The 13,090-nt window shown below is 41.6% G+C and overlaps 1 protein-coding gene and 1 long non-coding RNA gene across 2 annotated transcripts in view; both read left to right on the top strand.

Annotated features, from left to right (window-relative positions):
• The window catches only part of EIF5 (eukaryotic translation initiation factor 5), a 19,197-nt gene extending 11,393 nt beyond the window's left edge, over positions 1 to 7,804 (top strand). The window contains exons 3-12 of the mRNA XM_019518520.1: positions 636 to 915; positions 1,232 to 1,313; positions 1,797 to 1,969; positions 2,319 to 2,430; positions 4,148 to 4,290; positions 5,029 to 5,184; positions 5,315 to 5,476; positions 5,757 to 5,921; positions 6,268 to 6,402; positions 6,747 to 7,804. Coding sequence (XP_019374065.1) covers positions 844 to 915; positions 1,232 to 1,313; positions 1,797 to 1,969; positions 2,319 to 2,430; positions 4,148 to 4,290; positions 5,029 to 5,184; positions 5,315 to 5,476; positions 5,757 to 5,921; positions 6,268 to 6,402; positions 6,747 to 6,839 — 1,293 coding nt within the window. The 5' untranslated portion in view covers positions 636 to 843 and the 3' untranslated portion in view covers positions 6,840 to 7,804. The remainder of the gene's footprint in view (positions 1 to 635; positions 916 to 1,231; positions 1,314 to 1,796; positions 1,970 to 2,318; positions 2,431 to 4,147; positions 4,291 to 5,028; positions 5,185 to 5,314; positions 5,477 to 5,756; positions 5,922 to 6,267; positions 6,403 to 6,746) is intronic.
• Positions 7,805 to 9,796: 1,992 nt separating this feature from the next.
• The window catches only part of LOC109298426, a 15,488-nt gene continuing 12,194 nt past the window's right edge, over positions 9,797 to 13,090 (top strand). The window contains exon 1 of the long non-coding RNA XR_002097607.1: positions 9,797 to 9,808. This is a non-coding gene — a long non-coding RNA (uncharacterized LOC109298426). The remainder of the gene's footprint in view (positions 9,809 to 13,090) is intronic.

Genomic DNA, 13,090 nt, shown 5'->3' with positions numbered 1-13,090 from the left:
TTTTTTTGTTTCAAAAAACACCTTTGGTACCCAGCTAGTTAACAAAGTGCAGTAACAGTAAATCCAGCTCTAATACCTGCACTTGTTACTGTACTGCAATTTTGAAGACAAGTCCTCTCGCTACTATATAAAGTAGGAAGGACAGAGTTAACAATAAAATTCTGTTTTAAGTAATTGGAATATAAATCATAAATATAAATCACATGCAGTATAAATCACGATCACTTTTTCATGTTCATGCTTCAGTTACCTTGATTATTAGTTGCCTGTAGCTGTTCTAATAGTAGGGCTCCTCCCAAGAATGCAGGAAAGGGTTGGGCAGGGTACTCCTAATTCCTTTGTTCCTCAGTAAGTTTAGCAGTGGAAAACTACTTAAAGAACTGCTAATGGCTAAATGAGGTTGAAGAGCACTGCTGTAAAAACATGAAATGCCACCAATTTTTGGGAGAGGGACTAAAGTAGACAGTTGGTCATAAAAGTGCACCAACCTTTTCCATGATTGCGAAACAACAGAAATATCTGAACTTGAATTTCAGTAAAATTAATCAAATAACTGTAGAATAGGACCCTGCACTGAACAAGCTTTCTATGCAATACTGGCAGTCTAAATTGTTCCTTTCATTTAATGCTTTCAGAGCTGTTGCGCAGCCATTGGTACCTGTATTGGGGAAACATAGCATACAAGCAAGAACCTTACAGCCTCAGTGGCGAAAATTTTTTCATGTCAGAGACCGAGAACTCTTGCAGTCGTTTATGTCATCCCGTCTTCTCCAGACAGAAGATACCAAAAAACTGCAATCAAAGATCTCTTCATCTTATTGATAAAGCTACTAATAAGACAAAATGTCTGTCAACGTCAACCGCAGCGTTTCAGATCAGTTCTATCGCTACAAAATGCCCCGTCTGATTGCCAAGGTAACTTTTTTTTTAATCTGTAATCTCAGTAACAAGTTCTTATATTAAGTTAACTTGTCATCCCTATTTTAATGTTTAAGGAATGTGAGTTGCAGAGGTGACGAAACTAGTTCAAGGTGCCTTTGGTTGGTCAGTGGTATTGCTTCTTGGCCTCTTGAAGGCTCAGATCACAAAGCTTAGATTTTATACTTGTATTCTGGTTAGTGCTACAGTGTGCTACATTACCAAATGTAATCTGAGGAATACTTAAAAAGCTTGTTGGGGAATGGCCCTTACACGCTTAACTAACTAAATCTCTAACTACTACTCTTTCTAGGTTGAGGGCAAAGGAAATGGAATAAAGACAGTTATAGTCAACATGGTTGATGTTGCAAAGGCGCTTAATCGGCCTCCAACGTGTAAGTATCTTTGGAGTAATTTTGAAATCCTTGTATTTGTTTCTCTTTTTGTAAAGTACCTGAAATCATACTGTGTTTTTAAAAAAAAAAAAAAAAAAGGAAGCACTAAGTCATAAATGTCAATAGCAAATGCAAGATCATAAATCAAACCACAGGGGAACTTGTCAGCATAAAATGACTAACATGACATGATGACTGGCTTCTTTCTTTGCATCTCAACATGGTCAAACAGAAGAATCCATTAATCGTAGGTTAAACGTCTATTACAGTTTAACTTAATGTCTTTTTTTTACTTTAAGACAAGTGTTTGTTATGCAAAATTTACCATACAACAGCTTCTTACTTTATTATCAAAACTAGTACTGACTCTTTCTATTTGGTACTGCATTCAGACATTGTTTGCATAGAAAGCAGGAATTAACTGAATCTCCAACTTGTATGCCCTGTATGATGATTCTCTCTTTCTCTGTCTCCTTTTGAAAGATCCTACCAAATTTTTTGGTTGTGAGCTGGGAGCACAGACCCAGTTTGATGTTAAGAATGACCGTTACATTGTCAATGGATCTCATGAGGCGAATAAGCTGCAAGACATGTTGGATGGATTCATTAAAAAATTTGTTCTCTGTCCTGAGTGTGAGAATCCTGAAACTGATCTGGTGGGTACTTTTGAATATTGGTTGTAGAACCAAGACCAACCTGGTCTGAAGAGTTGACATTGCCTTCATGCTCATTACGCTGTGCAAGATTAACTAGTTGAGCTTAATGTGTCATACGTCAAATACAAATAAAGCCTCAGGAATATGAAGTCTGACTTCAAATACCATGCAGTGTAAACGATGTGAATTTGGGTTTTGCGAGCATACCTATGGTCCAAAGTTTGTCTATGCACAAGGAATGAATTAGGAGGGCAAAATGTTACTTAAGCCTAGGGAGGTTGGTGGTGTAATGTACAAAATATAATTCATACAGAGCTTTAATGTCAAACTTTTTTTTTCATTTTGGCAGCATGTCAATACTAAGAAACAAACTATAGGCAACTCTTGCAAAGCCTGTGGCTATCGAGGCATGCTTGACACAAACCATAAACTCTGCACGTTCATTCTCAAAAACCCACCTGGTAAGTGTATTTTTAGCCACTTAATTAGAACTAAGCAATCCAGGTGTTAGGATTTTGGGGGCCTTTTTTAAAACTTGTCAGTGCCTGACTGCAAGGTGTAGAGAAGTTTGTTTCCCATTGGGAATGTTAGGGTTCATGGTAAAAAGAACAAGATAATAAAAATGGTAAGCAATACCATGAGTAAAAACCATTTCTCTTGCTTAAGGTGCTAATTCATGGGTGAAGACAGCAGAAAGCCTTCTAAGCAATTGCCTTATAGCATCTCCAGACTACTAAAAAGTGCCAAACAGTAGCTTTAATCTGTCCCTTGTAATACTTAGTGGCTTGTTTGTTTGCTCTGCAAGCAACACTCTGTGGTAGACATCCATGTTGCCTGCTGCAATTTTAAGCTTGCTATAACAAAGAAGTCTAACCTATTCCAGTGGTCTCTGCTGGGTGAGATCATCTTGTTATATAGACTTGGACAACCTGTTTTATTTGCAGACTGGTGTCACCAGTTGCTTCCTAAATACAGGGCTGGGTTTCTTGCCAGGCTCTCATGACATCACAAACTTTCACTTAGTGGTCATGTTACAGATCATCTGACAACAGAACTAAGGAAAATCTTTTGTAGCAGTGTGAGCATTACTGCCGTACTGAACACTATAGGTAGCTAAATTGCCTTTAAGGGACAATTGAACGATCGCAGAGATGCCTGCTGTTTCTTACCGAAAAAACTACCTTGTTTTGTATTGAAACAAACTTCCATGTGCTTCCTGAGATCTGAGAAATCCATGTGCAATTCAAATGCTCCCTCTTCCCCTCACCTGTCAAAGGATAAAGAGCTGAAGAAACTGCTTGTCCAGGGTGTAATAAGTTTGCCATGATTTCATCTATTTTGATAGTGTTTTTAAATGAGAGATCATGTAACTACTAATATGCTGCTTCTCAACTTGGAACTTAAACTCACTTTCTTGAAGAGAGAGCTGTATAATGACAATTGTCACTTCACAGAATAGAATCAAATAACTGGGGGGAGACCTCAAAGGTCACTCTGTCTAACACCTTACTTGAATGCCCAGATGCTGTTCCTAAAGCACCCCTATCCAGTGCTTATTGGACTTCCACTGTAGTCACTTCTACAACTTTGTTTGAATATCCAATTCCATGTACAGAGAATTTTTAAAGATGGAAGACTCTGTAGCTGGAAAGTAAAACTAGAGGCTAGAAATAAGTCCCTTTTTAATGGGTGACTAGCCATTGACCCCAAGTATGAAACTAAATGCATCAAAAAGTACTTGAATATAAAAATATTGGTATCCTGTATACAGCTGATCTGTCATGTCATCTAGGCTGTTTGAGTAGTACTTTTAGTCATCCATTTCCTGCGAGATCTCAAAATGGACTTTGGATCTGCATGAGGGTAGATCAAGTTGCCTCTTAAGACTGCTTCATTAAACTGGCTTTTCTGGGGTTCCAAATAAGAAAAACATCTGACTGTACTCTAACTTTTGAATGTAAAGGGGATGTTTAGCTCACTTCTGAACACTGCAAGCAGAGTTCAGTCCTAATGTTGAGATGCTCTCCCTACCCATGATAGGGAGGCCAGTAGTACGATGAAAGGGGCTTGGAATACTGAGTCAAACTCAACTAGAATCTGGTGTGCTTGAATTGGAGCAGGTCTCTCTTTTTGTGCAGTAAGTAAAGGAAACTAAAGTATTGCACCTCTACTTTTAAGAGAGCTGTGATGCTGGCACAGGAAAGAAGGAAAAAGAGAAGAAGAATCGCAAAGGCAAAGATAAAGAGAATGGTTCTGTGTCTAGCAATGAGACACCACCTGCACCCCCACCACCAGAGGAGATTACTCCTCCACAGTTAGCAGTAAGTAGGCATTCCAAGTTCTAAACATTGATAATGAAGCTGGAGTCTAACTTGAACCAAAACTAGTTTGGGCTCATGTTTACCTTCAGTAGTTGGCGGAAAAGAGCTGGCAATTCAATTTTTTCCTAAATCTTTAACTGCAAAGGACCTGTACTAAACCCTGATAGGAACCTCCGTAAAAGGTCTTGCATAACAACAGTTCCTGTCACCACTTGTGGTGATGCTTCCCTCAGGAATTTTGCTGTGGCAGCCCCATCCACAACTCTGTGGTGTCCAGCTTACTATATTAGTTTGTGTAGTCTAGGGTTGCAAGTGTACCACAAAGGGTTGTGCCCCAGGTACTGCCTGGCTGTACCTGGGTCTCTAGGCTCCCATTCTGTTCCTCGGCTTTTGATTCTTGCCCAAGGGGTGCAGCATAGTTTGCAGTGTGGCAATGCCAGTGAGCCTAGGTGGGGGCTGCCCACCACTTAAAAACTAGGCAGTTCCTGTGTAGCAAGTCAGTTGCATGCTGTTGTGAAGTGGCAAAGAAAGTGCCACCAGCTGGAAATGGTTCCATTTATACTTCAAGGATGTTTTGGTAACCTTCTGCATGAGAAATAATGGGCTCTTTTTGGGGGATATCTTAGAAATAAAACTAAAGGCAAGTTCAAGAAAGTTTATAAAAGATTATGCCTCTGGAGTAGCATTTTTTTACTTGCTGCTAAAAGGGATCAATGTTGTTGCATGAACTCTCATTAGGAAGATGATGATGATGACTGGGGTGAAGACACAACTGAAGAAGCCCAGAGGCGCAGAATGGATGAAATTAGTGATCATGCAAAAAACCTCACACTTAGTGATGACCTGGAAAGAACAGTGGAAGAGCGAGTCAACATACTATTTGACTTTGTTAAGGTAAAACTCATCATTCAAACTATTCCTGGTTTTTTGTAGTACTACCCCCCACCTCCCCTGCTGAAGAGTAGATATATATAGAAGTATCTTGCTAACATCTAAAATATAACTGCTGCTTTTCCCTATACAGAAAAAGAAGGAAGAAGGTGTCATTGATGCTTCTGACAAAGACATTATAGCAGAAGCAGAGAGACTGGATGTAAAGGCTATGGGCCCTCTAGTTTTGACTGAAGTCCTCTTTAATGAGAAGATACGGGAACAAATAAAGAAATACAGGCGTCACTTCCTACGTGTAAGTTAGCTTAGCCGAGATTCTAGTTTAAGAATCTGTTATCTCTGTATGATGGAACAGAAATGCTTCTTGGACAGTTTGGGCATTTCTGGCCACAGAATTCTGGCTTTAAGAATATTTGCTTGCAACAAGTAGTATCTTGTGATGGGTAGTAACATCTTGTTCTCTGGCAGAGCTAGATTTAAGGCATCTTGTATTGACCTCAAACTAGATAATTTTATTAGTAACTTTTTATTTTTGCAAAGAAACTGACGTAGTTGCCAATGTCCTTCAATTGCAGTTCTGCCACAACAACAAGAAAGCTCAGAGATACCTTCTCCATGGCTTTGAGTGTGTAGTAGCCATGCATCAAGCTCAGCTTATTTCAAAAATTCCCCATATCCTGAAAGAAATGTATGATGCAGATCTTCTGGAAGAAGAGGTCATCCTTAGCTGGGCAGAAAAGGTAAGGCTATAGTATACCAGCATTGCTAGACAAAACCTGCCTTGCAGCTGTTCAGCTACAGTCCTTGCAATTCTCAAACTGCATCCTTCTCCAGAAAAGGAAATGATCAAAAGCAGTGTCCTTGCTGACACCTGACTTTTTTTATTACACATAAGTGTCTCTGGAAACTATTCTAGAATTCTACTAAGCTGGAGTTCGAGTGCAAAAGGAGATGGATTGGCAGTTAGTGCCTGATCTAAACTTAAGCAACAGTTGTCCGAGTATGCAGAGTTTCCTCTTTCCACCTAAGAAAAGGCTGTGAGCTGTGCTGGGAAGGAGTAATGACCTTTATTCTCCTCTTCTGTAGGCTTCTAAGAAATACGTCTCTAAAGAGCTTGCCAAAGAGATACGTGTCAAAGCAGAGCCTTTTATTAAATGGCTGAAGGAAGCTGAGGAAGAGTCATCTGGTAATGAAGAAGAGGAGGAAGATGAGAACATTGAGGTATGAATTCTTTCCCATCCTGTCTATAGAGAATACATATATTGCAGTTAGTGAACATACCTCTTTTTGGATTTCTCCACAGGCTCATAGGTCTATACAAAAATTGGAGTGGCCTCTTCAGGTCTAGATCTGTTAGTTTTGGGGCAAACTACAACGGGGAACAAAGTAGTCTTTAATTCCAAATCCTCGTAGTTGCCCAGTGGTGCGACACTCACTGTTCGTTGGGGAGAGGTGGAGGGTGACAAGAATACTAAGCTGCTGCATGGAAGCCATGTTGTTTTTAACTGACTGTTTATGGAAACAGCAATAAATAGCCCTAATGCTGAGTACTTTTGTCTCAACAGGTGGTATACTCTACAACTGCCAGTGTTCCTAAAGTTGAAACTGTGAAGCCTGCAAATAACAAGGAAGAAGATATTGATATTGATGCCATTTAGTGATGCAGCCCAGCTTCTAGCGAATGATGCAAACGTCTCTGCATTTTCTGCCAGAAGTGCAACATGTATGTGCACAAGCTGAAATGGCTTAACATCATGCTACTCTTTGTACTCAAGTGTGTATCTTTTTACTGTGACTGGTCATGTGTAACTAAGCCTAATACCAAGGAGTCCACACACAGCAGTGAACTGATGCTAGTTTGCAAATGGCATGGGGTTTTTTGTTTTTTGTTTTTTTTTTAACTTGTGTTTGGACACGTACTTGGAGCACACTTATAGAGTTGTGGAAATAAAGGATTTGGTTTTGGTCAGTCTTCACTTCATGGCTGTGACCTGTTCATTCCATCTTGAAGTAAGGCCTGCACAACTTTAAAGTGCTTCTGCTTGCGGACTCTGAAGTGGAGGTTGTACAGCCTCAAGTTCCTGAAGTAATGAAAGTCTTGAAAAGAAGCAGTGTGTACGTACTAGTCAGCAGGTTTCTTCACATAACTGACAGATGAGGTTGAGAGAGAAAATGGCCCCCTCAGGCAAACACTGTATTTGGCTAATGTTCTTCAGGTGCAGAGAGATCTCTCCTTTTTTTTTCTTTTACTCTAAAATGGTGCAAACCCACCCCCCCCACCCTTCCAAGGCCTGCTAACTTTGGAAACTTGCCTTCAGATTTGGAGTGATGACCCTGTTTAGGGTCTCAAAGTTAACTGCGAGCAAGAATTCTTCCTGTGGTTCAGCTGCTCTTGCAATAACTGTCTTTGTCTCTATTGAGAAAGCAGGCAGTCTTTCATCTAACAAAATAGGGTTAAATTGTTTGGATCTAGCTTTAATTTGCTGTATGGTAACTGCAGGTGTACAAACAGCTTAGGTCTGCAGTTCAGTGAGGGAAGGATCTTGTGTCAGCTGCAGCTAACTGATTATGTACATACTTCATCCTGTGCAAAGTGAAAGCTTAAACTGCCAATTAATGTGGACTGGTAAGAGTAGGCAATATGTTGTTTGTTCCAGGTAGTCTTGTCTTTGTGCACCTATTGCAAGCAGTCACAGCCAGAAAAGGTAGCTGTGCTGTGATCTATCACATAATAGTCCATTAGAAATTAATGGGCTAGAAACATGTGAAACAACATTTGAACTAAGTCCATTAAGGGATGTGGCTGCTCAAATGAGGATTGTTTTTTGTTTGAAATCAAATGCTTCAATAAAAAAACACAAAACAAAAAACTTGTTCCAGGTATGTTTGGCTAGAACTTGAAGACTGCAAAGGTGGTGTTACCCTGCCTGTGTGCTAGACTAGGGAGTACTAGTGGAGTCCACTTCATCTACATCTAGGTTTTGTGGGTTTAAATCATAAGCGAAGTGGCTTTTGCCTGCCTTAGAATAGTGAATAGGCAACTTCACTACAGCTGTGGGCTCTATTTCCTAAGTGTGCACTCACTGTGTATATCTGAGAAATGAGCAAAATGGCTCTCCAATGTCCAGGGTGTGCTTTTATAGCAATACAAGTAGGCATAGCATGACGGAATAGATTATGTGGACTTGAGAATATAATTTTTTCCTCTTTCTTTTTGGATGGGAATGCTATATTAAGCACCGATGAGACCTGCAGTTTTTTTTAGTACAAGTTAGTAATGGAGTTGCATCCCTATATATTTCCCTAATGTGAATGTCACAGCAGTTGCCTCTTAGAAATAAATTCTTCCTGAAGAGTAAATGGTGTAAACTAATGTACTATGGGCATGGGCACTGTTATTTCTTGCACATACTTCCAGTAGAGGCCAAAAGTAAAAGTTAAATCATCATTGGCTTTACAAACTTGCCCTGACAACTAGTCAAGAGTCTTGTATTTTAGAAGAAGTTGGGTTGTAACCAGATACTTCCTTGGCTATGACCAAGTCGAAGGTAGCACAAGTTGAATAATGGAAATGTAAAGCATACTACAGCAAAAACCACACTAACCAGCATGCCAGTTGATGCAGCAAAAGGGAAACCAGAAATGGGACTTACAGTTTCGTCAAATCCCACAGTCCAGGGGAAAGCAGCCTGCATGGAGCCCCCCTTCCTTTTCCCCAGGTATGCTGACATCAGGCAAGGGGCAGCATGATTAATCTGAGACGTAGGTGCAGCAGGAGGGGGGTATCTGCCCAACCAGGCAAAGATGCCTCTCAGATAACGGCCATGTTTGGTTATCCAGCACCCTTGGATAATGCAGCTTTTCCTATATGTGTCTGTGATACCCTTCTGGACTTTAGTAGGCAGACAGTGAGTGAGCATTATTTCCCTATGGCTTTTAGATCTTAACAGAATGAAGAACTAGAAAAGGAGAACTACCAATTAAGTAAAATGAGAGTACATCTACACATGTTGCTTATAACAGGAGAAATTGAAGCTAGTTCTGTAAGCATAGAGAAAGTCTTAATAAATGACCATAGGCAAAAAAATTGGTCAACTTTTAGGGCTTTATCACTTATTTCAATATGCCCATTTTAATCTTTCAAGTCTATAACTTAGAGGTGTTAAATCTCCATTGCTTTTAGTCCTATTTCATAGGAAGTATCTTGGTTTTGCATTAGTGTACTTGCTGTTGTGATATTACACCATGATGTATAGCTGAAGGTTGCAGGAAAGTTCTCTACACGCATTCTTTGCTGGATTTGAGATACAGTCTAGCTTAGCGTGAAAAACTTAGGGGGGCATTCCTACTACGTCACTATCCAGGCCCACTCTGGAGGTAGACGCTAGCTGTCAGCACAGCATTGTACTGAGAGAGGCAGGGTGAGGAGCCTGGGTGGAATGCCATGCTTCCTGCAGCCATGTGACTTCTGGGACAAACTAGTACCTGTCCAGTGTGACTAGTCTTACAATGCACTGTGTAAGCACATCTGCAAGAAGCACCTGACCCTGTGTTTAAGGCACCAGTGTTCCATGTGATTTTTTTTCCAAGTATTTGAGATGCTGGCTCCCTGCAGTGACCCACCAAAGTTCCTGTCCCCTGAGAATACAATCTCAACTGTAGATGTATGCACACAACCCTGTTTAAAATCTTAAGCTACTATCATCTGTGGAACAGATTAGGTTTGTAGCTATACCTTTTCTGTACCACACACAGTTCTGTAGTCATATTAATACAAAATGGTTACTCTCCATTCCTGTGTCCAGTCAAAAATACTGTAATGCAAATCTAAGGAAATGTGTGAGGTTTCAGCAAAACAAGTGAATTCTTTAGTTATGTAGAGGCCTTGAAAACAGTCAACAGGACAGCTCACACCTACCAGAACCACTTGCATCAGATATTTTGTGAACTCCAGTAAGCACAATTACTCGATTTTGTGTGTTTTAGGTTCTCTGTAACAAGGTCTAGAAACATTTTTTTTTTTTTCCTTTTTAAAAAACCAAGCTGAGATCCTTGGATACAATTCTGCAGTGTTGGGCCCCATAGAGTCATGCACATTGAACTCACCATTGTTAAATCTTGCATGATACAACAATGACCCTAAAGTTATGTATGTAAAAAGAGTAGTGAATTGATAAGAGCACTTGAACAGGAAGATGGAGTCTGACACCCAGATACTTACCCCTTCTTCCTCTCTTTGCCTTTTGTGCTTCAGGCTTAATGCCCAGCCCTCACCACTTGTGGATCTATACTTTTAGAAAGTGGCTTGAGCTGCTGGTCTTGAAAATCTGCTTTTAAGTTTAACTCCGTGCTCAGCTGGTTAGATTACAACTCGTCTTGCAGCACAACTGCCTCCTTTCCAGCCCTGGAAAGATGTAGAGCTCCACAAACGTAATAATCAAAACAGCATCCACAGAAGTTTGTTTCCCCCAGGATAAGAAGCAGTGGCATGCCTTGTGCAGCTGCTGCTTGTCCCTAGGGAACTCCTATGCCACACATCCTCAGGCATGCAGTAGGTTACCCTAGGTTATGTAGGGGAGGGTACAGCCAGTGCTGGGCTGGCCCCAGCAGCCTCACCTGGGGGCCTGCAGCAGTGGCAATCCTGCCACTGGAACATGGATTTGGCCAGCCAAGATCTGATTTTGGGCAGCACATGCTGCCCCCACATGCACCACTCTGCTTTTTTTTCTTTTTTTGGGGCGGGGTGGGGATTTGACCCTGAGATTGCCTGGGGTCGACAACTCCCCTCCCCACACCCCATACTGTTACCTTGCAGCATGGGGAACTGAATATGTGGCATTGCAAATATGTCTTTGGTACTGCATACTACATGGCTGCGCTCACCTGGATGCAACCAGAGTGCAAAACCCGTAACAGGGAGCGCAAAGGAGTTTGAATGAATATAAATTGTGAGGAACAGGGATCCTGACTGTTACATGAATTGCACAGAGACCAGAGCCTCTTTATGCATTTCAGTCGGTCAGGAAAAATTAAATTGATGTGAAGGGCAAAGTTCGGATTCTGTTTCCTATTTACAAAGTTGGTGCTTTCCCTAGCACTTTTCCTTCCAAAAGGGCAGGATAGATTTCAGAGACGTCAGTTCTTCCACTGCTGAATTCTAGCCAGAGGAGTGAAATTAGTCATTCTCCACCAGCATCCTTCATGCTGGACTTAGGAGGGAAAGGGAAGGCAGTGTGAATTGGAGAGGGTGTTATGGAGATTTTGAATTGGGACTGAAAGAAGTTTTGGAGTGTCATAGCCATGATGGTCCATGCCAGTGTGCAAGGACAATTTCTAATTTACAGCATACTGGATTAGATTTAAAATTTATTTCTTCAGGAAAACCATTTTCCAGTTCCTATCTTGCTTTGTTGCACCCCTTGCATCTCAAAAGGGTTTTATTTCCTCCTATAAGGGAAGCAAGGCGAGGCTTTCAAGTAACATCCGCTAATGCTGTGCAGAAAGTCTCACTAAATAGTCCAGAAGTAGCAGCTTTAATTCCTTTGGGCCTTTCAAGGAGTTGCCCTGTTTCCAGCTGCTGAGCATGCAGTCCCTCAGAGCATGGTCTGTTAGCACTAATGAGCAATCCGCCTATGGGTTCTCTCTGCCTGGCGGGAAAGGAGTTTGGAAACAAAATAAAAGGTTAGACTGCAGTCCTCTCAAAGCAGCTGCAGGAGAGCTGTTACAGAGCCAGTGACCTTTGCCTGTGACTGCTTCTGCTACTAGGCTTCTTTAACTTAGGACCAGAAGTGAAACTGGAGAGAGAGACACACAGGTGCTGAGTAGGACACCGGGAGAGGACAGTCTCTCTCCCCTTTACAGCGCTTCAGGAACCCAAGCCACGCACAGGCTGGCATATGAAGCCAGCGTACTGCTGTGGCAGATCCAGTTTGTATCAGACCCAGACAACATCATAAATACTAAAGCAATTATATCATTCATAATTGATCCCCTGCCACAGAAGCCTTGCAGTTGTGAATTCTACAGTTACCATCTGTGGTTTTGCATAAAAGGATACTTAATGTTGCTTGGGGGGGTAAGTTTCCCACAAAACTCTCCTCCAAAAGCTGCAGCATTCAGCACAAGCCCTTGTCACTCAGATCTGCTGGAAGTGCATGAGCTCCCTGCTTCCCTACTCTTCCCTCCAGCTGCTTCATCTTAGTGGAGTTGTGCTGCTAGGGCTTCATGCACTTAGCCACCTCTCTCCCCTCACATGCCAATGGGAGGCCTTCACATGTATTCTTATCCTCAGTTTGCATTGCAGAATTTCTGGCAGTTGGACTGGAGGGAAGGGATGATCTTCAAACCCGTGCAGGGCTGGGACTGATGGTGTTATAAATACGGCTAGCTCAGTCGGATCAGGGATGGGATATTGTGATGCACGGGGATCCTTGGGGAATAAACTGCCTTTGCCCCCCTTTTAGGGGCTAGATTGCTATTTGGTGTAATTCAGCAAAGCTGCACTGAAGTCAGTGGTCTCTGCCTATTTGCTGAGCTGAGGATCTGGCTCACGAACTTCATCAGTAGGTTTCTGCTTGAAGCCAGTTAGGATCATAGGAAAGTAGGGCTGGAAGGGATCTCATGAGATCATCTAGTCCAGCCTCCTGTTCAGGCCAAGATCATCCTTGACTGAACCATCTAACCTGCTCTTGAAAGTGTCTGGGGATGGAGTTTCCACAACTTTTTAGGCAGCCTGTCCCAGTGCTCGACTAAAGTTTTTCCTAACCCCAAACCTAAATTTCCTTCTGCTGTAGTTGAGGGTATTGATTCCTAATCTTGTATCTGTTAGCCAGTGAAGTTCATCTCCATCTTCTTTGTAATTACCCTTCAGGTATTTCAAGATTGGTATCAAATCCCCCCCCCCCCCCCC

The sequence above is a fragment of the Gavialis gangeticus genome, unplaced genomic scaffold (genome assembly GCF_001723915.1).
Source record: "Gavialis gangeticus isolate Ggan-Ray unplaced genomic scaffold, GavGan_comp1, whole genome shotgun sequence".
NCBI classification, from domain to species: Eukaryota; Metazoa; Chordata; order Crocodylia; family Gavialidae; genus Gavialis; species Gavialis gangeticus.
This window is presented reverse-complemented; position numbering and strand designations above follow the sequence as displayed.